The sequence below is a fragment of the Phoca vitulina genome, unplaced genomic scaffold (assembly GCF_004348235.1).
Source record: "Phoca vitulina isolate PV1807 unplaced genomic scaffold, GSC_HSeal_1.0 scaffold16, whole genome shotgun sequence".
NCBI lineage: Eukaryota > Metazoa > Chordata > Mammalia > Carnivora > Phocidae > Phoca > Phoca vitulina.
In genome coordinates, this window is record NW_022589719.1 from 24,597,179 (window position 1) to 24,622,405 (window position 25,227).

The 25,227-nt window shown below is 41.3% G+C and overlaps 1 protein-coding gene across 1 annotated transcript in view; it reads right to left on the reverse strand.

Moving 5' to 3' along the window:
- NUP160 (nucleoporin 160) overlaps positions 1-24,752 on the reverse strand; it is a 49,860-nt gene extending 25,108 nt beyond the window's left edge. Inside the window, exons 1-16 of the mRNA XM_032414736.1 lie at positions 24,718-24,752; positions 23,963-24,159; positions 23,581-23,692; positions 17,922-18,132; positions 17,174-17,396; positions 15,783-15,861; positions 14,961-15,075; positions 14,170-14,328; positions 7,448-7,525; positions 7,093-7,190; positions 5,785-5,869; positions 4,296-4,364; positions 1,839-1,922; positions 1,380-1,550; positions 525-624; positions 82-247 (exon numbers count right to left, since the gene is read on the reverse strand). Of these exons, the coding sequence (XP_032270627.1) occupies positions 82-247; positions 525-624; positions 1,380-1,550; positions 1,839-1,922; positions 4,296-4,364; positions 5,785-5,869; positions 7,093-7,190; positions 7,448-7,525; positions 14,170-14,328; positions 14,961-15,075; positions 15,783-15,861; positions 17,174-17,396; positions 17,922-18,132; positions 23,581-23,692; positions 23,963-24,159; positions 24,718-24,752 (1,982 nt within the window). The remainder of the gene's footprint in view (positions 1-81; positions 248-524; positions 625-1,379; positions 1,551-1,838; positions 1,923-4,295; positions 4,365-5,784; positions 5,870-7,092; positions 7,191-7,447; positions 7,526-14,169; positions 14,329-14,960; positions 15,076-15,782; positions 15,862-17,173; positions 17,397-17,921; positions 18,133-23,580; positions 23,693-23,962; positions 24,160-24,717) is intronic.
- Between the last annotated feature and the right edge of the window lie 475 nt (positions 24,753-25,227).

A 25,227-nucleotide genomic window follows, 5' to 3' on the forward strand; every position in this document is an offset into this window, starting at 1 on the left:
CGCACATTAAAAACTTGATGCTGGCACTAAAATTTGCTAAATTTCTATTAGGAAATGCACTTTACCCTAAATTCTCCTTACACATCAATAGTGATCAAATCTTCCAGAATCTGTTCTGCAGCCTTTTCTGGAGACTGTAGGTTGTAACAGCTCATTTCCATCACTGCTGACATATCCATAGTTACTGACTCCCCAATCAGGCGAAGACATTTTATAAGACACATGACATCCCGAGCAACATCCACATCTGTGAGTAAGAGAAAGTTAACATTCATGACTCAAGCCAATGAAGAGCCACTGATTAATATTATACTAAAATAAAATATTAATAATTAAATGCCAAGGATCTATCTGAGGTCTTGGAGATGCTTAGGCCTCTTCAGTTTTCCTTACAATATCTATATTGTGGTAAACTGACCAGGAAAGGTCATAGTGGCAATCAAAGTTTTTTTGCATCCACTTGAAACAAAGCATAGAGTTCACATAGGAAGGGGCTTAAATATGGACACAGTAATTATTATTACCATCAGATATAGCTGCCTCATCCTCTGCCAAAAGGTTCTCATCAGGCAGGAGATACAAATGATCCACTAAGGAGGAAGGCACAAGGAAGGACAGGTATCCCTGGAAATACAAATCTTCCAATTACACTTTTTGCAATGAATGTTTACAGGTATAAAAAAATTGAGACCTGAATCTTATCACGAGGAAACACCAGACATATCCAAGCTGAGAGACACTCTATAAAACAATAGGTATAGTTTTCAAAAAATGTCAATGTCATGGAAGACAAAGAAAGGTTGACAAAAGCTCAAGATTAAGCTAAATAAACATGACAACCAAATATATCCAAGATCTTAGATTGGATCCTATATCAGAGGAAAAATTATGGGCACAACTGGTAAAATCAGAATGTAACAGTACAATATCATATCAATAACGAATTACCTGATCTTTAAATTGTGCTGTGGCTATGTAAGAATACACTGTTCTTAAGAAACATAGTAAAATATTTAAGAATACAGGGGCATAATGTCTATGACTAACAGTCAAGTGGCTTAAGAAGAAAAATATTTATGTATAAAAGGAGGGAAAGCAAATGGAAGCTAACAAACAATGAATCTGGGTGAAGTGTATACAAAAGTTCTTTGTGCTACTCTTGTAACTCTTTAAAGTTTGAAATTACTTCAAGACATAAGGTAAATAACGTAAAATGCAAGAAAATTATAAATAATGCAGAAGACTATCTAAATACAAATGAACTATAATTCTAAAAGAAAAAAAAGTACTAAAAGCTAACTATAACATTTGACTTGACTGATAGTCTGAAAGATCCGCAGACCCATCTAAAGGAGTTCTATATGCTTTAGCTCCCTTACTTTTTTCAGTAGGCACACCATGTTTGTGTGTGGATTCAAATGAAGGGCAAGAGGATGAGAGAGGGCTTCTTGGTACTGAAGACAACAGGCATAGAACTTGCACCAGAATTCCTGTTGTAAATTTCGAAACTCCTCCTGGGAAAATTCATATTCTGTTACACTTCCTTGGAGCTGGCAAAGAAGAAAAGGCGGGGAGGGGGGGAGAGAGAAACTCTTAATACCATTTGGGATCTTTCTTCCCCAAAACATAACTGTCTAATATCATTTTACTAAGTTATAGCCAAATGAATATCCCATATTATGCATTACATGCCATAGACTATATATATCTAATTTTCAAATTAAAAGGTTTAAACATTTATACTTCCTACTAACAAGGTCCAGTGAACAACTTGAACAATTCCTCAGCACCAATCTACCCTGTACCAAGAAATTATTCTTTCTCTACCCAAACCTCACCTCACTTTCAACAGCTAAAGTGACTTCTTTCTTCAGTTCACTCCATGAAAGATCTAAATTCCTCTCAGTTCCTCGACAGAAAATCTAAAATTAAAGGAGACATTTTAGAGTATTATACACTACCCAAAACTGAATGAGAAATACTTCAATTTAGAAGGCAATGAGCCAATACACAGCTATACAATAGAAACTGAACACGCCTGAACAACCCGTCTATGTCTAACTCTGCGAATAATTCCTGTATGTAAAATCATAGCCAGTTTGAAATCATTGTTTTTTTTTTTTAAATCATTTATATAGACCAGAAAAAACTACAGAAATCCATGAATCTGACAGAATTAGAACAGGGTACAACTGGATTACAAAAAGCAAAAAAACCTCTGAAAGGCTATTGCTCAGCCAGAAGGAAGATATAAAATGATGCTAAATACACACACCCAAGACTGGCACAAAAGCAAGCTAGAGTAGTCTTGTGGCTGGTCACTCTACTAGGAATGACTCTCCTAAAGGAGAGCATTTATTTTATTTATTTATTTTTTAAACATTTTATTTATTTTTTGACAGACAGATAGAGTGAGAGAGCACAAGCAGAGGGAATGGCAGAGGGAGAGGAGAAGCAGGCTCCCCGCCGAGCAAGTAGCCCCACATGGGGCTCAATCCCAGCACCCTGGGATCATGATGTGAGCCGAAGGCAGACGCTCAACCAATTGAGCCACCCAGGCGTCCCTAAGGAGAACATTTATGCCTTAGTGATTATTTAATATTTCAGTGTGCAAGAGATATCATAAGACAAATACATTTAATTGTTAACAAGGAAGAAGGCTGATGGGATGAAAAGAAAAAACACCTTAGAAGGGAGTGACCGTGTCACCCACAAGTTTTAGCAGAGAGAAAACAGAAAACATGCAACAGCCAAATATTTAAGAATGTATGTAAAAGAAAAAGGTCTAGAAATGGTATCATCTGAGAGAAAGTTAAGGAACTGGGTGTATTTAATCTGGAGGAAGATTCCTAAAGTATTTGACTAGTTGCTTTGCAGAAGACAGGCATATTCCATGAAGTCCCAAAAGAGAGAACCCACCAAAAGGATAGGGGCTAAATGTGATCTAATATTGGGAAGAGCTTTTAAATAACAGCTTGGGAACAATAACTCACACAAGAGCCAGTGGGAAACTGATCACTGAAGGCAGAGACAACCAGGAGCTGAATGGTGGTTGGAAAAGCCTCAGAAGGTGTTTCTTTGTGTGGAAGGTCAGGTGAGGAGATTCTGAGGGACCTTTCAGTTCTATGAGTGATTATTGTTTTTTTTTTTTTTAAGATTTTATTTATTTATTTGACAGAGAGAGAGACAGCGAGAGAGGGAACACAAGCAGGGGAGTGGGAGAGGGAGAAGCGGGCTTCCTGCTGAGCAGGGAGCCTGATGCGGCCGAGCTGAAGGCAGATGCTTAATGATGGGGCCACCCAGGAGCCCCTGATTATTCTATTTTTAATTCACGAAGTTAATGGCAATTTAAGGAAGCCCAAGTGACTTTAAAGAATCCTTTTGTAAAGCATTAAGTATCTCTTAAGCCATGTGACTTTGAAGATTAGATTTTCAGAGGTTTTTTTTGAATCTGAACTAAGTCAGACCTTCGTTGTATTAACAAAAGGGTAAAAGAGAGTACCATCAAAACTAACCAAGAAAACATTTTAAATTTCTTTCAAGTACTGAGATTACATGCAGAATAGTATGGTATCTTTTTACAATAGTGAAGGCACAAATTTCTCTTTTTACTACTGGCACACTTCAGTAGTCATTGGGAAAGTACCCACAGCTCTACCTCCCTGTTGGGAGTCTTACTTAATGGAAAAAACATTTAAAAAATTACACTAATAAGGGCGCCTGGGTGGCTCAGTTGGTTAAGCGACTGCCTTCGGCTCAGGTCATGATCCTGGAGTCCCTGGATCGAGTCCCGCATCGGGCTCCCTGCTCGGCAGGGAGCCTGCTTCTCCCTCTGACCCTCCCCCCTCTCATGTGCTCTCTCTCTCTCTCATTCTCTCTGTCTCAAATAAATAAATAAAATCTTTAAAAAAAAAAAAAAAAAAAATTACACTAATAAGCACATGTATCTACAACTGCAAAAATATGTTTGGTGTTTAGTGTATATAAAACAACAATAATTAATAGTATTATTATTATTATTATTATTTTTAAAATATTTTATTTATTTGACAGAGAGAGACACAGCGAGAGAAGGAACACAAGCAGGGGGAATGGGAGAGGGAGAAGCAGGCTTCCCGCCGAGCAGGGAGCCCGATATGGGGCTCGATCCCAGGACCCTGGGATCATGACCTGAGCTGAAGGCAGACGCTTAACAGCTGAGCCACCCAGGCGCCCCAATAGTAATTACTAATCATACAATGATAGTGACAAAGTAAGAGATAGTCTTAAATAAATTTAAATCTTTTCTTGCTGACCTGTAAAGCTTTACATAAAGCTGCATTTATGAATCGTCCTGGTGTAAATAGATTCTGCAAATACATCTCCTGTTAGAACAGTAAAACAAAAATTAGTGTCATTCTAAATAGATAAAATCTGGAAAAATTTGAAGGAAGAATTCATCACATTAGCACCAACATTTGAGTCTCCATTATATAAATATAGCCTTTCTATATTTGAGCAATACCAAATACTAGAGCAGTTCTGTCTTTTCACATTGAGAAGACTGCAATGTCTCTGAGTCAACTAGGTGTACTATAATGAAATCAGTGTGTTTCTCATGGAGTACTTCATAGCATTCTACTGGAAAACAGAGCTTGTCAAATGCCAACCTTAAATGGAAAAGGCGAACCTCAGTTTATTGGTGATACACACTGGGAAGAGAACAATTAAACTAAACTGGTTTCTACACAATCCACAAAGTGGCTCACATATAAAAGAAAAGGAACCAAGATTAGGCATTACATGTAAAAAACAAATAAAAACCTGCAATAAGCTGTCACTAGCAGGGAAATGAAGTAGAGAGAAAAAAATGGGAAGTCCTATGTTGCCTAATTATTCTGCCCAAATTTTTAAATCAGATTTGCAGGAAGTAGCAAACCTGACTGACCTTCATTCAAATTTCCTTCCTCCTACTAAGGTTCTAGGGAATGACCTCGGGCCCATAATCTTCAACCTCATTTTAACATGAAGGCATCATCTGAAAGCTTTTGCTTCTACTTATCCTGAGGGTATCTCTGAAAAACAGGGAGACTGGCCTGTTTTGCTCGCTATTGTATTACCTTTTAAAGTTATTTTCTTCGTAGTATATACGCTACCAGAATTTATCTGATTTCTAGTTTACACATGCATGTACCAACACGGTTGGTATAGTGGACACATAGTGTTTATGCCTGCCCAGGATCCATTTCCCTTCTTTTACTAACAAGTCCCTATCTTTCTCTGGGGAACCATTCCTCCTCTACCCATATTCCCCATACTCAACTGACCTCACCATCTCCACAAGAGCAAGGTGCAGGTTGGACAGGTTTCTCATGCCAAGCCAGATTACCTATTCCTTCTGCTCAGAGTGACTACATCAGAAATCAGCACATGGTTCAAGCCAGGTAAATGAGAGTCTACTTCAGGACCAGGGACAGAGGTTCTTTCTTTCCTCTGGGGTTCCTAAGTTCACAGAATGCACAGGCTCAAGGAGCCTGCCTGAGAATAAACCCAACAAGGAGGAAAGCAGAATAGAGAAAAAGGAGAGATCAAGCCCTGAAAGCACTGTTCCAGCCATGGCTGAAGCCAGGTAACTCTCAGCTTCTCAGCTGCACAAATCAATACATTTTCCTTTTAAGCTTAAGTCAGTTTGAGGTGGGTTTCTTTCACCTGCAGCTGAAAGAATTCAGACTAATACAACTGATTCTTCTCAAACTAATGATCAGAGTAAATCATCCCCTTACATAAGACTTTAATGTTGCTTACTCTGGGGTCTTGATCATCTCGGAGAATGATCTCTTCCTCCGGCAGAGAGTGCATAAAAACCGAATTCCATTGACCTGCAGCATTACTACAGGGAAACAAAAAAGACCATCAGCCTACATAAAAATGATAACTAAAAGCTTAGCTGTTGATCTAGTAAAAGTTTAAAAATAAATAAATAAAACTTATTTTCAGCAGTCTGGCTTTACAGAAGTGCTCTTAACAGTTTAACAGGCATCTTCCTGAAATTAAAACTCTAGCCACAAATCTATAAATAATAGCTATTAATGTGCATTTACTATATGTTAGACACTATGCTAAGTGCAGTTAAGGGTATTACTCATGAAAGCCTTATGGTAACTCTAAAGGATGTACTACCCCCATTTTGCAGATGGGGAAAGTGAGGCTTAGGGCATCTCACAGCTACTCAGCTTCACAACTGGATTCAAACTCTCATCTGATACCAGAGTTCTGCTTTTTACTATTTTGCTGGAATGCTATCTATAAGGGGTATTTTCATATTTTGTGAGGTGTGGCTCAACCGTCTGGGGCAACTATTCCTTTAATTCTGTTCTAGAATACAGGGTTATGAGGGATCCCTAAGGTTCAATTAGTTTAGTTCCAAGGACATTAAGCTGTATGCCAGGGAATCCTACCCAGGTCATTTCAGGGGTTACACAGTGTTTGATTCAAAATTATTTTTTTAATGTATTTTGTAACTACTAAAAAACATCTTATACTATTATCATGTACATTAATAATATTAGAGACCAAATATATCTAATATTAGAGATTATCAACACATTAAATTGTGTTACGATTTTATACTCATAAAATACTAGTTTTATATACTGGCGTTCATTATCTTTCAGAAAAAGGGGTTTCCTGTTTTAAAAAAGTTTGAAAAGCACTATACTTGTGCAATCAATGTCTCTTCTTATGATGAGGAAATTGAGTACCCAAAGGGGCTGTAGTATCTTTTGGAAGTTGTGGCTGTCAGAAGTAGTCTGCTCAGAAGCAAAGAAAACTCCCAAATTAGAATTATTTTGGGTATGTGCCATTTCTCCCAAGAAATATGGTATTTTCTTTATCTCATTCCTAAGTAATTCTTCATTTTGTTCTAAAACCAAAAGGTAAGAAATAACACAAAATGCAAAAGGAGGAATTTCGGAAAATAGTTAACAACAGGCAAACCCAGGGCTGAATCCTTTCAATACGAACACCTGACTTTGGTTCTACATAAAAAGCTCTGTTTTCTAAATATGAAACTCCTTGGGGTGAGGCAGGATGACAGAGGTAAGTGATCCATACTGTTCATAGTTGATGTATTTCACAACAGTTTGGTTTTCAGCATCATGCCACATAGCCCAGATATCTGTAGAGGTTATGGCAAAGTCAATCAGTGTCTCCTAGGGGGAAATATGAGGGAAAAAGAGGTTAAAATAAGAAAGGGTAATAGCTTATAGTGACTTAAATTTGTATCAATAGGAGGTAAAAGCATAAAAACAAAAGATGGTACAAGAACTTGGTAAAACCCAAATGAAATTTTGTTTGCATGTATCATTAAATATTCCATTTTAAGATTTCCATCCCTTTACAACATAGTTGAGTCAGTCAATACTTCTTTCCTGTACTTGTGTGATATGCAAAGGATGATCCAACCTACCTGAGAAGTGAATAGGGAGGAAATGTGATCTAGACTATAGCGGTTATTCTCAGTGCTCACCAGCTGGAAAATGCAGAACTGTTGAAACATAAGTTGATAATTTATTACTTGAAATAATCAACATGCTATTTTCTAAGAGTTATGAGCATCCAGAAACCAATTTTTTTAAAAATGTGGTAAAATACACATAACATTTATCATCTTAACCATTTTTAAGATACAGTCAAATAGTGTTAAATACATTCACATCATCATGCAACCTATTTCCAGATATTTTCTCATCTTGTAAAACTGAAACTATACTCATTAAACAACTCCACACTCCCTTCTCCCTCCAGTCCCTGGCACCCACCATTCTACTTTCGGTCTCTATGAACTTGACTACTCTAGGCACTTTTTATATAAGTGGAATCTTCTTTTTTAATATAATTGGAATTTTTTTTTTTTAAATTTATTTATTTGACAGAGAGAGAGACAGCGAGAGCAGGAACACAAGCAGGGGGAGCGGGAGAGGGAGAAGCAGGCTTCCTGCCGAGCAGGGAGCCTGATGCGGGGCTCGATCCCAGGACTCTGGGATCATGACCTGAGCTGAAGGCAGACGCTTAACGACTGAGCCACCCAGGCACCCCATATAATTGGAATCTTAATAGTATTTTCTTTTTTTGTAACTGGATTACTTCACTTAGCTTAACATCCTCAAGGTCTATCCATGATGTAGCATGTGTCAGAATTTCCTTCCTTTTTAAAAAGGTTGAATACTACTCCATTTTATGTATATACCATTTTTATTTATTCATTCATCTGTCAAGGAACACTTGGGCTGTTTCTAACTTTTGGCTATTGTAAATAATGCTATGAATATGGGTGTATAAATATGTCTTTTTTTTTTTAAGATTTTATTTATTTATTTGACAGAGACAGAGAGAGAGAGGGAATACAAGCAGGGGGAATGGGAGAGGGAGAAGCAGGGGGAGTGGGAGAGGGAGAAGAAGCCTTCCCACTGAGCAGGGAGCCCGATGCAGGGCTAGATCCCAGGACCCTGGGATCATGACCCGAGCCGAAGGCAGACGCTTAACGACTGAGCCACCCAGGCGCCCTATAAATATGTCTTTGAGACCTTGCTTTGAATTCTTTGGGGGTATATACCCAGAAGTGGAATTTGCTGAATCACATGGTAATGCTATGATCAATTTTGTTTTGAGGAACTGCCACACTGTCTTCTACAGTGGCTGCGACATTTTACATTCCCACCAGCAACGCACAAGGGTTTCAATTTCTCCATATCCTTGTCAACCCTGCTATTTTCTGGGTTTTTTTTGGATAGTAGTCATCCCATGGGTGTGAGGTAGTATTTCATTATGGTCAGAAGCCTGTTTTTAAGTTTATATTTTTACTAAAGTACCAGAGATAATTAATTTGAGAGAGAGCGTGAGAGTGAGCATGTGCTCCAGAGTGCAGGGAGGGGCCCAGGGAGAGAATCTTCAAGCAGACTTCCCACTGAGTATGGAGCCTGATGCGGGGCTTGATCTCCTGATCCATGAGATCATGACCTGAGCTGAAACTAAGAGTCGGCTGACCAACCCAGGAGCCCTGTACCAGAGATAATTTAAAACATATGTGCAATACATATCAACACTAGTTAACTTTACTAAAAACTAAACTCTGTAATTCAAGTGTAGTATTTAACTCTACTACCAAAACAAATATTTTCAAACTAAAAATGATATTTAATGGATATTTTATTTATTTATTTTTTAGATTTTATTTATTTATTTGACAAAGAGAGACAAAGCGAGAGAGGGAACACAAGCAGGGGGAGTGGAAGAGGGAGAAGGAGGCTTCCTGCGGAGCAGGGAGCCCGACGAGGGGCTCGATCCCAGGACCCTGGGATCATGACCTGAGCCGAAGGCAGGCGCCTAACAACTGAACCACCCAGGCGCCCCTAACGGATATTTTTTTTTTTTTTTTTAAAGATTTTATTTATTTTTTTTTTATTTTGAGAGAGAGAGAATGAGAGACAGAGAGCATGAGAGGGAGGAGGGTCAGAGGGAGAAGCAGACTCCCTGCCGAGCAGGGAGCCCGATGTGGGACTCGATCCCGGGACTCCAGGATCATGACCTGAGCCGAAGGCAGTCGCTTAACCAACTGAGCCACCCAGGCGCCCCTTAACGGATATTTTTAAGTAATTTTTTGGATAAAGAAAATTCACTATAAATTGATGAGTGACAATGATTCTGTCTTTATAACACAAGCAACTGTCCACAAGGAAGTACTAAAAGAAAAATATACAGTGAGAGTCCCTCTTGGGAAAAAAATAGCAGTGTATGAAATATGGAAAATATATATAGTATTCATATTCATCTTAGCCTAGAGCTATATTTTACAAGTTGCAGATCTCAACCCCTTAGTGGGATATAAATCAATTTAGTAGGTCTCAACCATGTTAAAAAACAACAACAACAACGTATCAGAGTTCATCAGTTCATCACTCCTAGTACAGGTAAGTATGTTTCAGGAAAATTTTTTTGTTACATGTCCATCATCACATATGTGTATAGTAAGTAGTAAAGTAAGATATTTCTTATTATAGATTCTAGCCAAAAAACAAGTTGGAAAAATGCTGGGCTAGTGTAGTGCTTCTCAAACTACTTACCTGTAGTAAAGGACCAGTTTTTTTTTTTTAAATTTCTAACCTGTTGCAGATTGATACTTTTACAAAATACAGAAACCTTGAATGTGAATGTCTGTAGCAATGTCAAACCACTATAAATGTCTCTAAAAGTTTTCCTCTCACTTTCTGTAGTTATCTTACTGCAAACTGGTAACCAAGAATTTGTGGCCCAGGACCAGTCCACAGACCACACACCACGGGTCTGCAGGACTTCTGTTTGTGAGTTGTCTTAGTGTCTTTTTTTTTTTTTTTAAGATTTTTTATTTATTTGAGAGAGAGAGAATGAGAGAGAGAGCACATGAGAGGGGGGAGAGTCAAAGGGAGAAGCAGACTCCCTGCCGAGCAGGGAGCCTGATGCGGGACTTGATCCAGGGACTCCAGGATCATGACCTGAGCCAAAGGCAGTCGCTTAACCAACTGAGCCACCCAGGCGCCCTGTCTTAGTGTCTTAGATGGAATACAGGCGGCAAGCTTATGATCTCAATGAGAACAAGATGCTGGGAATGACCAAAGTAATACACTTACTAAAGAATTAGAATCCAAAGAACCAAAAGGAAAATAAGAAACAAATGAAATTAATAGCAATGGACGTAAGATATTACAGATAAAAGAAAAACAAACTTCAACCGTGCAGATTAGGGGAAACAAACAGGATGAAGAGCAGTTTTTGTGAAAGGGGAAAAAAAAGGACTACAAGTTCATTATGACCAGAATAGGCCTAACTGCCAAAAAAGCTGATTTGATTTTAGGTTTCACTAATAGAACCATAATGCTCAAAATGAAGGAAATAATAGGTCTGCGCAGGGGCACCTGTGGCTCAGGTCATGATCTCAGGGTCCTGAGATCCAGCCCTGAGTAGGGCTCCACACTCAGCAGGGAATCTCTTTGTCCCTCTCCCTCTGCCCTCTCTGCCGCTCATGCTCTCTAAGAAATAAACAAAATCTTAAAAAAAAAAAAAAAGCTCTGCTCAATTTGACAGCACTCCTACATTCAATTTTGAATCTTTTAGAGGCGTGCTTCTAAAAATGTGGGCCACAGACTGTTTCAGGGGATCAGTGAAGCTGAAACCCTTTCCTTTTAAATTTTTTTCTAAGTAATCTCTACATCCAACGTGGGGCTCAAACTCACCACCCCAAGATCAAGAGTTGCACGTGACTGCTCTACCGACTGAACCAGCCAGCCCCCACCCCTGTGAGGCTGAAAGTCTTTTCATAATAAATACATTATTTGTCTTTTCCACTGTGTTGTTATTTTTGCATTGATGATGAAAAAGCCTAAATAGAGGGTAAAATTACTGGTGTTTTAACATGAATCAAGGCAATGGCACCAAACTGAATGCCCTTTCATGATAAAAACAATAAACTAAGAGCAGAAGCAAACTTCCTCAACACGATAAAGGGCATTTATGAAAAATTCACAGCTAACATCATACTTGATGGTCAAACACTGAAAGCTTTCTTCCTTAGATCAGCAACAAGACAAAGATGTAAGCTCTCCCCACTTCTATTCAATATTGTACTGAAGGATCTATCCAGGGCAATTAAGGAAATAAAAAGGCATTCAATTGATTCAATTGGAAAGGAAGTAATAAAACTATTTGCAGATGAGGTTATCTTGTATATAAGACAGTCTAAGGACTCCACTGTAACACTATTAGAATAGAAAAAAAAAGAATAGAAAAATTCGGCAAGGTTGCAAGATACAAGATCAATATATAAAAATCAACTGTATTTCTATAAACTTGGATTATAAAATCTGAAAATTAAATTGAGAAAATAATAATTTCATTTCAATAATTTCATTTATACTAGCATTAAAAGGAATAAAATACCTAGAAATAAACTGATCAAAAGAACTGCAAAACTTATACTCTGAAAACTATAAAACATTATAAAAAAAAGAAAAAATTAAAGATCTAAAAAAATGGAAAAACATCCCATGTTTATGGACCAAAAGACTTAATATTGCTAAGATGGAAATACTGTCCAATATCATCTACAGAACCAACATAATCTCTATCAGAATCTGTCAAATAAGAAATATATATATTGGTCTCTGCCCCAGCTCCTGATACTGAGCTAAAACGCTTGTATTTTCCTGAGTGATGGAAATGATAGGAGCATCTTATATAGAGCTCCTAAATCCTTTGGAATTTCCTGGGTGATAAATGCCTTTTTTTTTTTTTTTTTTTAAGTAGGCTCCACACCCAACATGGGGCTTGAACTCACCTAGAGATCAAGAGTCACATGCTCTACCAACTGAGCCAGCCAGGTGCTCTGGAAACACCTTTTGTTCGAATGAGGTAACTCCTGGATAGCTTCAGGATGGGGGCTGGTCACCAGGAAGACCAAGCCATGATTGGAAGTTTGGAACTTTCAGCCCCAACCCCATTCTCTGGGGAGGCTGGGGGAGGCTAGAGACCAAGTTAATAATGGATCACGTCTACGTCATAAAGCCTCCATAAAAATTCCTATAGTATGGTATAGGGAGAGCTTCCAGATTGGTGAACACATCCATGTACCAGAAGGGTGGCACACCCCAACACGACAGGGACAGAGGCCTCTGAACTCAGGACCCTTCTGGACTCATCCTCTATACTCCTTCATCTAGTTGTTCATCTGTATCCTTTAACATATGGTAAACTGGCAACTGTAAGTTAATGTTTCCCTGAGTTCTGTGGGCTACTCCAGGAAATTGAGACCAAGGACAGGGTCATGGGCTGAATCAAGAGCCCAAGGCAGTAAAAGGACGCCTGGGTGGCTCAGTCGGTTGAGTGTCCGACTCCTGGTTTTGGCTCAAGTCATGATCTCAGGGTTGTGAGATCGAGCCCTGCGCTGGGCTCTGCACTCAGCAGGGAGTCTACTTGGGATTCTTTCTCTCCCTCTCCCTCTGCTCTCCCCTTTCTCTCTCTCAAATAAATCTTTTTTTTTAAATTTTTTTTTAAAGATTTTATTTATTTGATAGAGAGAAAGACAGCGAGAGACGGAACATAAGCAGGGGGAGTGGGCGAGGGAGAAGCAGGCTTCCCGCTGAGCAGAGAGCCCAGTGCAGGGCTGGATCCCAGGACCCTGGGATCATGACCTCAGCCAAAGGCAGACGCCTAACGACTGAGCCACCCAGGCACCCCTCAAATAAATAAATCTTTAAAAAAAAAAAAAAAAAAAAAGAGCCCAAGGTGGTAAAAAGAGTATCCATTTTTGGCTTCGGGTGTAGGTCATGAGCAGGGTATGAGGGCTTTCACACATAGGTAGAAGGGTGGGAACTCAAGCAGGATGATGAGAGTATCCACACAGACTGGCAGTCTGTATTGGTGATCAGAGCCCGAGTAGGGGAGGGGGTGTCCTCTGAAAGGGAGTTGCAGAGTATCAGCCCAAATAGAGTAAAGAAGGCATCCAGAGGGAGGGGCAACCTGTAGTTGGGCATCAGAGCCCAAAAGAAGTGAAGGGGGCACCCAGAAGGGCACCTCCAGCATAGTGAGGAAAAACCCTACCCTCACTGGAATGTTATCAGGATTAAACAGATAATATGTGTAAAGTATGTAGAGTAAGAGCCCAGAGTAAGCACAGTCCAAGCATTTGCTATTAATGTACGTAAGGGATCATGCCAAACACAGAGTATCCAACAAATGGTTGTTTACTCTATTATTACACCATTGTATTACATCCTAAATACCTCATCTACATACAACAACTAATGTTTGGAAGATGAGCAAAATTATTTCTAAAAATTAACTTCCCTCCAACCACTTAGTAACACCTACGTCCCTTTCATGATTCCATTTTTCCACCCAGACGTCCAAATTGGCTCTTTCTTGTTTAGCTTTGGTTAACTTTTCCTTTCAGATTCCTTTAAACTCTCAACTCCCTTTCATCCTGACTTCTTCAAGATCTTTAAATTCACGTATTAACACAAAACCCATCATTTCCACAGAAACAACACTTGAAACACCTACGCTGGTGTGAAGAGCTTAAACAGACTCAATGAATATACAGCCCCCTCCTCACATCGGTACATAGTGCATAGCTTGGCAGAGGTCTTATGTGTTTCATACCTGTCCTTGTTTGGGCACATGCATGTACACCCCTATGTAGAGTCCCATGGAAGGGGAATAAGCAAGTCGTAATTTATGTCCAGTCCCAGCGGCGAGCCGAAGGTCTTTAAACGTGGGAACATACTCCAGCATGTCGGCGGCCATCAGGCACATCTGGTCCTGCCCAAGATGAGTCGACAAGTAGTGTCAAAGAATATCCAAGCTAGAAAACAAACTCCTTCCCTTTCGAAAGGAGGCACATCCATTACATCTACCACTCTTTCCCTTTTATCTGCTGAGGGACACTACAGGGTTTTTTAAAGGCTGAGATGAAAATATCTCTTCAGTCTGATAAATAAAACCATCAACTGTTTTATGAATCTTAAAAACTACTTTATAGGGCAACCCATTTAGGACCCCTCTCACTCTAGACAGCTTTCTTTCCTTTCTGCTCTCACCTTCACTTAATAAACTTTCACTTCACCCTTTAAAAAAAACAAAAACTATTTTATCAACTTGCATTTCAAAAACACATTTGTTCCTTTTTTAAAAAAACATTTGTTCCTCTTAAGTGAAGCGTATTCTCTGCACTATTTTAATTCTGTAGGATTCATAATTTAAAAAAATATATATATAAAAAGAAGACAAATGTGTGAAAAATAAAGCTAAATGGAACTGAGTCTAGAAATGGCCTATACTTTCCAAACTAAGTGATCTTAATAATCTTTGAGAGAAACAGCAAGACTGATTTCAATTTTCTTACAATTCACAATCCTATTTTAGCTTATAGTAACTATAAATGTAGCATTTACCTTATAAGACCACATTCGTAGTTTGTGATCCTGGCACAGAGCAAAGATGAAGGCATCGTGCTCGACACAATGAACAGCAAGAGCGAAGGGACGATCAGAAAGTCCCTGATCACCTCTAAAAACATAAGACCCAATTTTAGGGTTTTAGTGTTATAAATATATCTGATTAGAATTTGTAATTAAAAAGATAAAACAAAGTTATAAATGTACACTCTTAATCAGTAGAAGGAGCTAAGAGTTTACATACTGGTATAAGATAACTGTATTTTCTACTTGATTTACAATCAACCACTATGATACATTTTAAAAGGCTCTATATAACACAGGAATAGAGTTTTTTGTTTTTTTTTTTTAAGATTTTATTTGACAGAGAGAGACACAGAGAGAGAGGGAACACAAGCAGGGGGGAGTGGGTGAGGGAGAAGCAGGCCTCCCGCCGAGCAGGGAGCCCGATGCGGGGCTCAATCCCAGGACCCTGGGATCATGACCTGAGCCGAAGGCAGACGCTTAACGACTGAACCACCCAGGCGCCCAGGAATAGACTTCTAATCATCAAAAACTTTCTACTTCTAATATTACATAAAATTGGATTTGATAAGTCGGGGCAGAACACTGAATGGAATATTGTGAGAATATATACGGAAAATCACTTTCTGCTATCAAGGTGTCCAAGGTGTGGCTCTCAGATAGAATGTGATGTTTTACAGACTCGTCTCCTTTTCAGTGTAATGCTTATCTGCCTTGGAGTAAGACTAATAGGTGCTGACCAGTGCAAAAATTAAATTCTTGGGCCCTCTGATTTTCCCACCAGACACCACTTACCTGATGGCTGTTGGCATCCAGCCTATAAGCAGTCGTTGCATTACTGAACTCTGTTTCAGTTCCACAACTGACACCATTCCTGTGAGATTGAAAACAGACCAATGATATCCAAGGCACCTCTTGGTTAGACTCAGAGAAACCCAACAAGAAGGATGCACCCATGAATAAGGTGCTTAGAACAGGTGACAGGCTTCTACATTTCTATATGAAGAAATTTTAGGATGCAGCCCATCCACATACATCCCACTTAAAATACTTTGAATCATTATTGGATCAATAAAAATAGCACTAACATATTCCTAGGGAAAACTTTTGCCATTTACAAACAGTAACCCTATTGCTGCTCAGAACAATCATTCTTTCCAAAAGAAACATTGGTTTCCTTTCATGTGCCAGGCACAGTTCTAGGTACTGAAGATTTAGCAGTAAATAAAACATAAAACAATACCTGTGGTCTTGGAACTTATATTCCCACAGGGAGGAGGGCAGAAGCTAAATCAAGCAGAATGGTAATAGGTGAAAGCAGGAAGGGTACAGTGAATGCTGTGGCGGGAGGTGCGTGTGTACGTGCAATTTTGAAAAGGGTGGTCAGAGAAGGCCTCACACTGAGGGATCACTGAGTAAAGACCCAGAGGAGTTGAGGGAATAAGCCAAGTTAGTAGCTGGAGAAAGACGGTCTCAGGCAAAGTCCCTGACGTAGGAGCGTGATCGGTATGTTCAAGGAACTGCAAGAAGGCATGAAACTGGTGCACAGAAGGCGAGGGGAAAAAAAAAAAGAAGCTGAGGTTAGAGAGTCAGCAGGGGGGGGTCACTGTAAGATAATGTAAGGACTTTGGGTTTATTCAGCATGAGATGAAGAACAAACCCTCACTAGAGGGCTTTAAGCAATGGAGTGACATGATTCTACTAAGGTTTTAAATGTATCAGTCTGTCCCAGAAGTCTCTGTAGAGAGGTAAGGAGAGGTCTGAGGGTATTTAGGAAGCTAATGCAATAATCCAGGCAAGAGATAGTGGTGACTTGGAGGAGGTTATCAGCAAAACTTCCTCGTGTCAGTTAATTTATTTTAACTATAGAACCTCAACCTGAAGGCAGATAAGTAGTCAACTCCTCTCTACTACAGGACTTAGGATAAGCTATCTTACAGCTATTTGATTTACAATCTTCCCACGCTCCAAAAAGGTTTACAATTCCTCATCCACTGTATAAAATCTTACTTTCTCAGAAAAAAAACAGTACAAGCATCACAGACTCCTTAGGCAAGCAACACTGAATGATCATTTCAGGGGGAGTAGAAGCAATTCCTGCCATGGATGATGGGTATGGACTTCTAAGGTTTTAATGCCAACATTCCTTGTTTAAAATTAAATCCAAGTTCAGTTCCCCTTCTTACCAGGTATGTCATAAGGAGGTAGTTTAAGAACAAAGATTCCCCCAGAAGCAGATGGTAGAGCAAACAGAGCCTCCCCATCATTGCTAAGCCAGGCTGCCGAGGTGGTAGAATTAGGGGAGAGTCCAGGTACAGCTGGAATTAACTGAGAGTTGCAAGGATCCCTGAAATCAACTTTTCCAATGTCAGTAAATATGGACTGCATCTGACTTTCAATTACCAACTCCTGTGGAGTAATGAAAAAGAAAAACCTGTTAAATCAAAACAAGCTGAATTTTGCTCAGTTCCTTTCAATTGCTACAAAAGCTTTTTTTTCTTTTAAGATTTTATTTATTCATTTGAGAGAGAGAGAGCTCGTGAGCTCGAGCATGAGCAGGGTGAGGGGCAGAGGGAGAGGGAGAAGCAGACTCCCCGCTCAGCAAGGAGCCTGAGGCAGGGCTCAATCCCAGGACCCCGAGATCATGACCTGAGGCAAAGTCAGATGTTTAACCGACTGAGACACCCAGGTGCCCCTACAAAAATCTTTAAAGTAAGAAATGAATTAGCCTAAAAAGAAAGCTAATTTTAATAAAAATTATTTCTTCAACTTAAAATGTGCCTGATCATTTTAAATAGTAACTATCAAAGTATGCTTGGTGAGAGGTTACAAATCCAATTTTCCTTCAATTTCCAAAGGACACTGCTCCAGCATTAAATTTCTGACAGCCAGAGTAATCTGAGAAATAAAGGATATTACCCTTAACCAACTTACACTCCTATACATCCGGGAAGGGTGTGGTAAGAGTAATCTGTGCACTGTTTGATTTGTTAATATCAAGATTATCACATGATTCTGAGTCTCAGAGACATGAACCCCTCCAGGTAAGAGGCTGCAATTTTGGAATTTGAGGCGAACTGTATTATTCAACAGATTTACGTCCAGTGACTCTTCCACCAGCTCCAATGTATCTCCAGAGGTCTTCCTATTAAAAAAGAGACATTTGTTCACAAAGTTTATGCTTTTCTTTCTAATTGACTGTTGCTTTGAAATATATGGGAATAGTTTCCAAGTGAACTTTCCCAAGTTGAATGTTTTGGGTAAACAAATTCAGATCAATTTTACAATCCAAACCATCACAGTATATTCGTTTACAAAACACAGCACAATATAAAATTCAAATCTTATTATAGTCTCTGTTCAATGGAGGCATTTCCAAACTTGATGACCCATTTATTTAGAACAATGATACTCAACGCAATTAAGCCCCCTATAAAGACAATTCACACCACACCCCCCATTACTTGCAGTGGAATGTGGCCTCCACTATTAGTATCATAGCATCATACTACAGTGACCTTAATAAATGTGACTCTTTCCCCTTCTGTGACTTATTCCTGCTAGGTAGGATGCAGGGCAGACTTCTTCAGGCGCATCTCTGCCATATGGTAGCCTTGGATCATAGAAAACACCATGCTGGGAAAGCCCTAACTTTTCATCACCTTGTTTACCATACTGCCTGCATCTGCCCCCAAAGAGCACATCTCCTTCCAGCAATTCAAGGGCAATCTCTAACTTTCTCACGTATACCCCTCCTGCGTCCCTCTCTCCTTCCTCCAAAGCCTTCTCTCTACATTCACGTATGCTCTTCCCTGGTCTCTCCCCTTCCATCACCCTGTTCCTGCCCCGACCCGGCTACCCCAATCTCTCCTTTCCCCTCCATGGCCACACCTTGTCTATTTCCTCACCTCCCTCATACTCTTCAGCCTGCCCTCTTCTCACCAAGGTCGTCACACCAATCCCAATGGATTCCTCAGTCCTGTTCTTACTTGACCGCTTTGCAGCATTCTACACACTTGACCATGTTGTCCTGAAAAGTCTCTTTCTTGACTTCCATGATACCACCCTCTCCTGGTTTCATTCCCCCATCTCTAGGTGCTCCCTCTCCTCTTTGACCTGATGCCTACTTTTTATTTCTCAAACCCTGTTCCTGGGTCATCTTATCTGCTCACTGTACACATTCTCTCAAAGCACATCTCATCCACTCCCAAAACTGTATGCCCCTGTATGCAGGCTCAGTCGTTAAGCCTGCCTTCAGCTCAGGTCATGATCCCAGGGTCCTGGGATCGAGCCCCGCATCGTGCTCCCTGCTCAGCGGAGAGCCTGCTTCTCCCTCTCCCACTCCCCCTGCTTGTGTTCCCTCTCTTGCTGTGTCTCTCCCTGTCAAATAAATAAATAAAACCTTAAAAAAAAAAAAAAAAAAACCTGTATGCACCACGTGAATTCTGATGATTTCCTAGGGCTCCTTTCTGCTAACTCATGGTATGTCATCAGCACAAGTTTCTGGATCCTCAACCTGATCTCTGAACAACTGCTTCACCTTCCTGCCTTGTGGTTAAAGCTGGGTCCTGGATCTTGCCTGAGGACACCCCTGGAGCCCTCTCTAGTGGTGGTAAGCTTTCTCTACCACACTCCCTTTAGGGGGTGCCTCAAGGTAGGGCACAGATGTCTTGCTTGCTCCCCACTACCACTCTGGGTCATTGTTCCTCCCTCCCTGCCCAAACCACTCAGCTCTCAAGTGTGTGCAACCAGATACCACCTGCGATCCTTGCCCACTGCAGTTCCCTACAGTCCTGTTTCATTCCTTGAAGCCTAGCTCCTGCTCAGTCACTCTCCCACACTTCCTCTGCCATATCTATACTTTTTCAAATATCTCACTTTCTTCAATTCCCCTCCTCTAGTGATTGCCCTTGACTGCATATAAATACACTGGTATATTTCTTCCACACCTTTGCATTGTCCTCCTGCTACCATTTGACTCCTCTGCTTCTCTCACAGTAATGCTCCTTAAGAGAGCTGTTTTGTTCTCACAATTCCTGTCCTCTTCTTCTCTCCAGAGCTCAGTTTCTGACAAGGTCACCAATGATCTCCACCATTCAAAGGTCTATTTTCACTTCTCTGACTTATATGCAGTATTTAACAGTTTTTCATTCTTCTTCTCCTTGAAATATTTCCGTTAGCTTCTGGGATACCACTCTCTTTTCTTTCAACTCTTTACTTCCCTAGTTATTCCTTCCCAGTCTCCGTATCTTCCTAAATATTGGAGTGCCCCAGTGTTTAGTCCTCAGACCTCTTTTTCTCATCTATACAAGTTTTCAGCAGGGGGCCATTCTACCCCACTCCCTAAGGACATTTAACAGTTATCTGGAGATATTTTTGCTTGTCACAACTGGGAGGGGGCTGCTATTGGTCTGAAGTGTGTAGAGACCAGGGATGCTGCTCAATACCCTGCAATGTACAGGGCAGTCCCCTACAACAAAGACTTTTCTGGCCCCAAATGCCAATAGTGCAGGTGATCTCTAGGTGATCTCATTCAGTGTAACAGCTTTAAATGCCATCTAATGCCAGCAATTCCCAAATCTGTAACTTCAGCCCAAACTTTCCACTGAACTGGTTGTTTCAACACTTCCACTTGGATATCTAACAGGGATTTCAAATGAAACCTGTCCAAAACAGAATGCTTAGACTAGCAAACCTAAAAAACACCTGCTTTACCTGCACTCTTTCCCAACTCAATTAACAGCATCTTTCTAACTTCCAGTTGCTCAAGCCAAAAATCTGGAGGTCACCCTTGACTTTTTCTGTATACTCTATATCTGATTTTTTTTTTTTAAAGATTTATTTATTTGAGAGAGAGAGTGAGAGAGAGTACACGAGCCAGGTGAGGGGCAGAGGGAGAAGCAGGTTCTCTGCTGATCGGGAGCTTGACTCAGGGCTTGATCCCAGGACCCCGGGATCTTGACCTGAGCTGAAGGCAGACACTTAACCGACTGAGCCACCCAGGCACCCCATAACAAACTCATCTTTAAAGCAGAGCCACAATCAGAATATTTCTCACTGCCTCTACCAATGCCACCCTGGTCTAAGCTGCCATTACCTCTTGTCTAGACTGTGGCACCAACCTCCTAATTGGTCTCCCTGCTTCTACCCTTTCCCTGCTATACTCTGTTCTCAACATCTAAAATGTTGAGATGTTCTAAAATCACAATTGAGATCATGTCATTCCTCCACTTAAAACCCTTCAATGACTTCTCGCCATCTAATTCAGAGTAAAAGTCAAAGCCTTAAAATTACCAACAAAACCCTGATTTGACCCTCAGCTACTTTATTAATCTATCCTTTGATCATTCAGCTGCAGACTCCTGGCTCCTTGCCATTCTCTGAACCTAACAAACAAGCTCCTGTCTCAAGGTTCTTTGCATTTTGGTTCCTTTTTCTTGGAAGGTTCTACCTGAAAATCTTATTCCCCAGATATCTACTTCCTCTGTTCAAATGTCAACTTATCACTGGGTCTTTCCCAAAAAAAAAGATCAACTCCTGCAGGCATCCCCCTTCCCTCTAACCTTCCTTCCCTGTTCTCTATTCCACTTATCACTGGACAAACTGTACTTACTTATTTTGGGGGATTACTGTTGTTTATTGCCTATCTGCCTCCACGAGGGCAGGGACTTTGTTTTGTTCCCTGCTGTATTCTCAGTCCCTAAACACGGACTAGAACATATTAGGCACTAAAAAGTATTTCTTAAATGAGATTTGTATGTCAACACAGGTCTCTTTTCAGAGCCTCGGACCTATAAATTTCAATGCCTACATGGCATTTCTGAAGGGCTGCTACATGGGTACTTCAAATTTAATATATCTGAAAGAATTATTCACACCTCTCCAAAATCCATCTTCTGCATATAAAAGGCAACCCTGCCACCCAGTATCTTGTTAGTCATACCAGAAACCAGGAAACTGTCTTTGCTCCCTCCATGTCCCTTCCCATCTTTTACCCCACATTCAGTCTATCACCAAGTCCTAGCAAAGCTACCTTTTTTCCCCCCCATTGAGGCATTTTATTCGCACATATTACATCCCTAGAAAAAGAACCCCAGGATTTTCCCTCCTGTGTGTTTTGTCCTGCTTCTTCATGGTCCATGACGCCAGCTGAGTTGTCAGTACAATGAAACCAAACTGGTGGGTCAGGAGCAGGTTATTCTGCCATTTTTCTAGATCCTTGAGCTGTACATCAAATCTGGGGCTGATCACTCCACATTTGTTTAACCTGCCCGTGAGGTTCACAACAATTTCCCCTGCTCTGTGATCATCAATGATTTCAAATTCGCCAATGTAACCATGCTTCGTCATCACTGTGAGAAACTGGACGATGACTTTGGAGCATAGCCTAACAACCCGGTGTTTGCCTTTCTTTTCAGCATTGTTAATGTTCTTGAGAGCATCTGCCAGGACATTCATGTGCACCATTATGGCGGCACGGAAAGATGGCGGAAAAATGTAAAGCTACCTTCTGAATGCATCTCAAATCCATCTATTTCTCCTTTCCAAGCTACTCCCACAATTGAGCCACCAGCATCTCTTACTTGGTCCATCATAAGAGCAAGAATTTTTTTTTTTAATTATACCTATCTAATCCAAATTCATTTTCCATGAAGTAAACTGATTTTTTCTTTATGCAATTTTGATTATGTTAGTAAAGAGTTAGTAACTCTTTAAGACCCTTCAATGATTACTCAGTGTACTTGGGAAAAAAATCCAAAGTTGTCAGGAAGGATCTGAGTCCTGTTTACCACCCCCTCTCAGCATCTCTCACATCACTTTCCATTTCACCCACTGCACTTAAGCCACACAGACTTCCAGTCAGTTCCTCAAATCTGCCCAGGTCTTTCTACTTCATGGATTTTGCATATGGTGATCCTACGTGCTGACTGCTCTCTCCCCAACCACCCACCTGGGCAACTTTTCATCCTACAGATCTCAGGTTAAATGTGATATCCGTGAAAGCCTTCCCTGCCCCACCAATAACATTTGGTCCTCTCTTTAGCCTCTCACAGCCCCTATATTTTTCTTCTGAGGCAAGTATGAAAAATTTATGTTTATACACCTATGTTGTGGTCCCTTACTTTAGTGTCTTTTTCCTTCATAAAATTGCCCCATGAAAGGTGTCTCCACATCTATTCTCAAACAGCTACAACATCTTCCATGATGGAAATGATGGTTGCTTTTGTTCACCACGTCATCTCTAGTAAACTTAGCACAGTGCCTGACATGAAGAAGCTCAAATGTATTTGTAGAATGAAGGAAGCTGTAAAACACTATAAAAACACAATGAGTTCAAGTTTAAAACTGGTCTTTGGGGCTTCATCCCATAAGCTTTATTTCCTCTGCTTTTGGTGCTGCCTGGAAGGGCACCGCTACTAGAACTCTGTGTCCCCTTAATTTTCTCCTGATTCAGAAATCAAGAGAAAACAGTCTTTCTCTTTTCCTGACTGTCCATTACCGCCTCGGAGAATGACACTTTGGCAATAGCCGCAAAAACTCAAAGGCCCAACAATCCGACCTTCCAGGGGGGTTCGGCGAACACAGCTCTTACCAATGAATGAACCTGTTTCTGGTGACGGAGAACAACTTGCCACTTTCCATATAGTAGAAGCCTCCCGCGCTCTCACTGTATTTCACCGCTCCAGCCAAGGCATTTGCAGTCCCTGCAAAAGGAAAGTGGTCAGCCTGCACACCTGGTTATCTCGGGATGACAGAGACTGAGGGCGCTGAGAAAGCAGAGGGTGACGACTGACAATCTATACAAAGAGAAAGGGAAGAAAGGAGGACGACGTAGGACACTACGGAAGCTCTGATCCCGGGGATATAGGCATGTGGACTTAGAGGAGTATGAACCCGGGGTCAGAGATTTAAGGACCCATGGGAGGAGCCCGAGGGGAAGGATCGGATCGCGTCCTCTTTGGCTGCTTTCGTACCAATGCCGCAAACTGTGAATTCCCGAAAGTGTCTCGGCCTCTCGCGCTCAGCACCGCTGAGCTCCACGAAGCTCCGTTCCAGGGCTCCCGCCGCCGCCATCTTCCCGCCGCCGCCGCAAAGCCCGACGGGACGCGAGCTAGGCCGGGCGGCTATCGTCACTTCCGGGGCGGGCGGAGTTGCAGACAGGTGAGGAAGCCTGCGGAGAAGGGAGGGTACAACAGCCCGTTGCGAGGCTTCCAGTCAGTTGGCTGGAGAACGAGAGTGGACAGGGAGGAAGCCAGAGGAGAAAGTGGCAGGGGTAGCCGACTCTGCTTGCGGGAACCTTCGCCTTGCCGGCTGGGACACCCCCGCCCGGGGGGGGGGGCGGTACCCTTTTCCCGGCGTCCTCGGGGCAGGGGGCGGGGCCGGGTTTGTTTCCATTTTGAAAACCCGGGCGTGGGCGGCAGGCGGCGGGCGGCGGGGCTGAGCTTCCCGGGAGGGGCGAGGTCCGGGGAGTCCGGGCAGCTTAGCGCCCTCTGCCGGGTTCCGAGTTCGCGGTCAGCCTTCCCTGCGTTGGGGTGGCAGCCTGTAAATCGCCTGGTCTCCTTTTCGGCCTTCAGCGACACGTGGGATGGGGAGAGGGCGAGTACTGGGGAGAGATTTTTTTGTGTTGGAATCTTTTCAAGAGACTATTCGTGTATTCTTGGGTTCTGAAACGTAATGCCTTCAATGAAACGTTGATGCAGCTTGCTGCGGTTATATAAATGCTGCTCACTTGCATTCGGGAAAGGAATTTGCCTTTCGTTCCATTCCTGATCTGGATGTTTGGAAGATACTGTGGCTTTACCCGTATCTAGGACACAGAGGATGCTCAGTATTGGGGAAAAATGCTGATTTTCAGGGGAAAAGGGTTTTTCCTTGATAGTCACCGTTTGTTAAGCAAATGTTACTCTTACCGTCAGCAGTGAATGCAACCCTTCTCTATCATTCTCTGTTTCATTGATCCTATTCCGACCAGTCCCCCCCATCCCCCATCTTTCCAGCTTGCTCCTAGGACTCCAATTCTAGCAATGCAATCCCTCCATCCCACCTAGGATCCATTGTTCTACCACCTTTTCACTGTCCCCCATTTCCTTGAGATTCCCTTCTTGCTCTGCTTAAATTCCATTTAAATTACTCCTTTGCCTAGCTCTCTTCATTATCCTCTGGTAAAAACTAGAACCTTGATTGAAGCCAAGTCTGCAGCTGAACAGGGCTGGAGAAAAATATACAATCATCAGACATG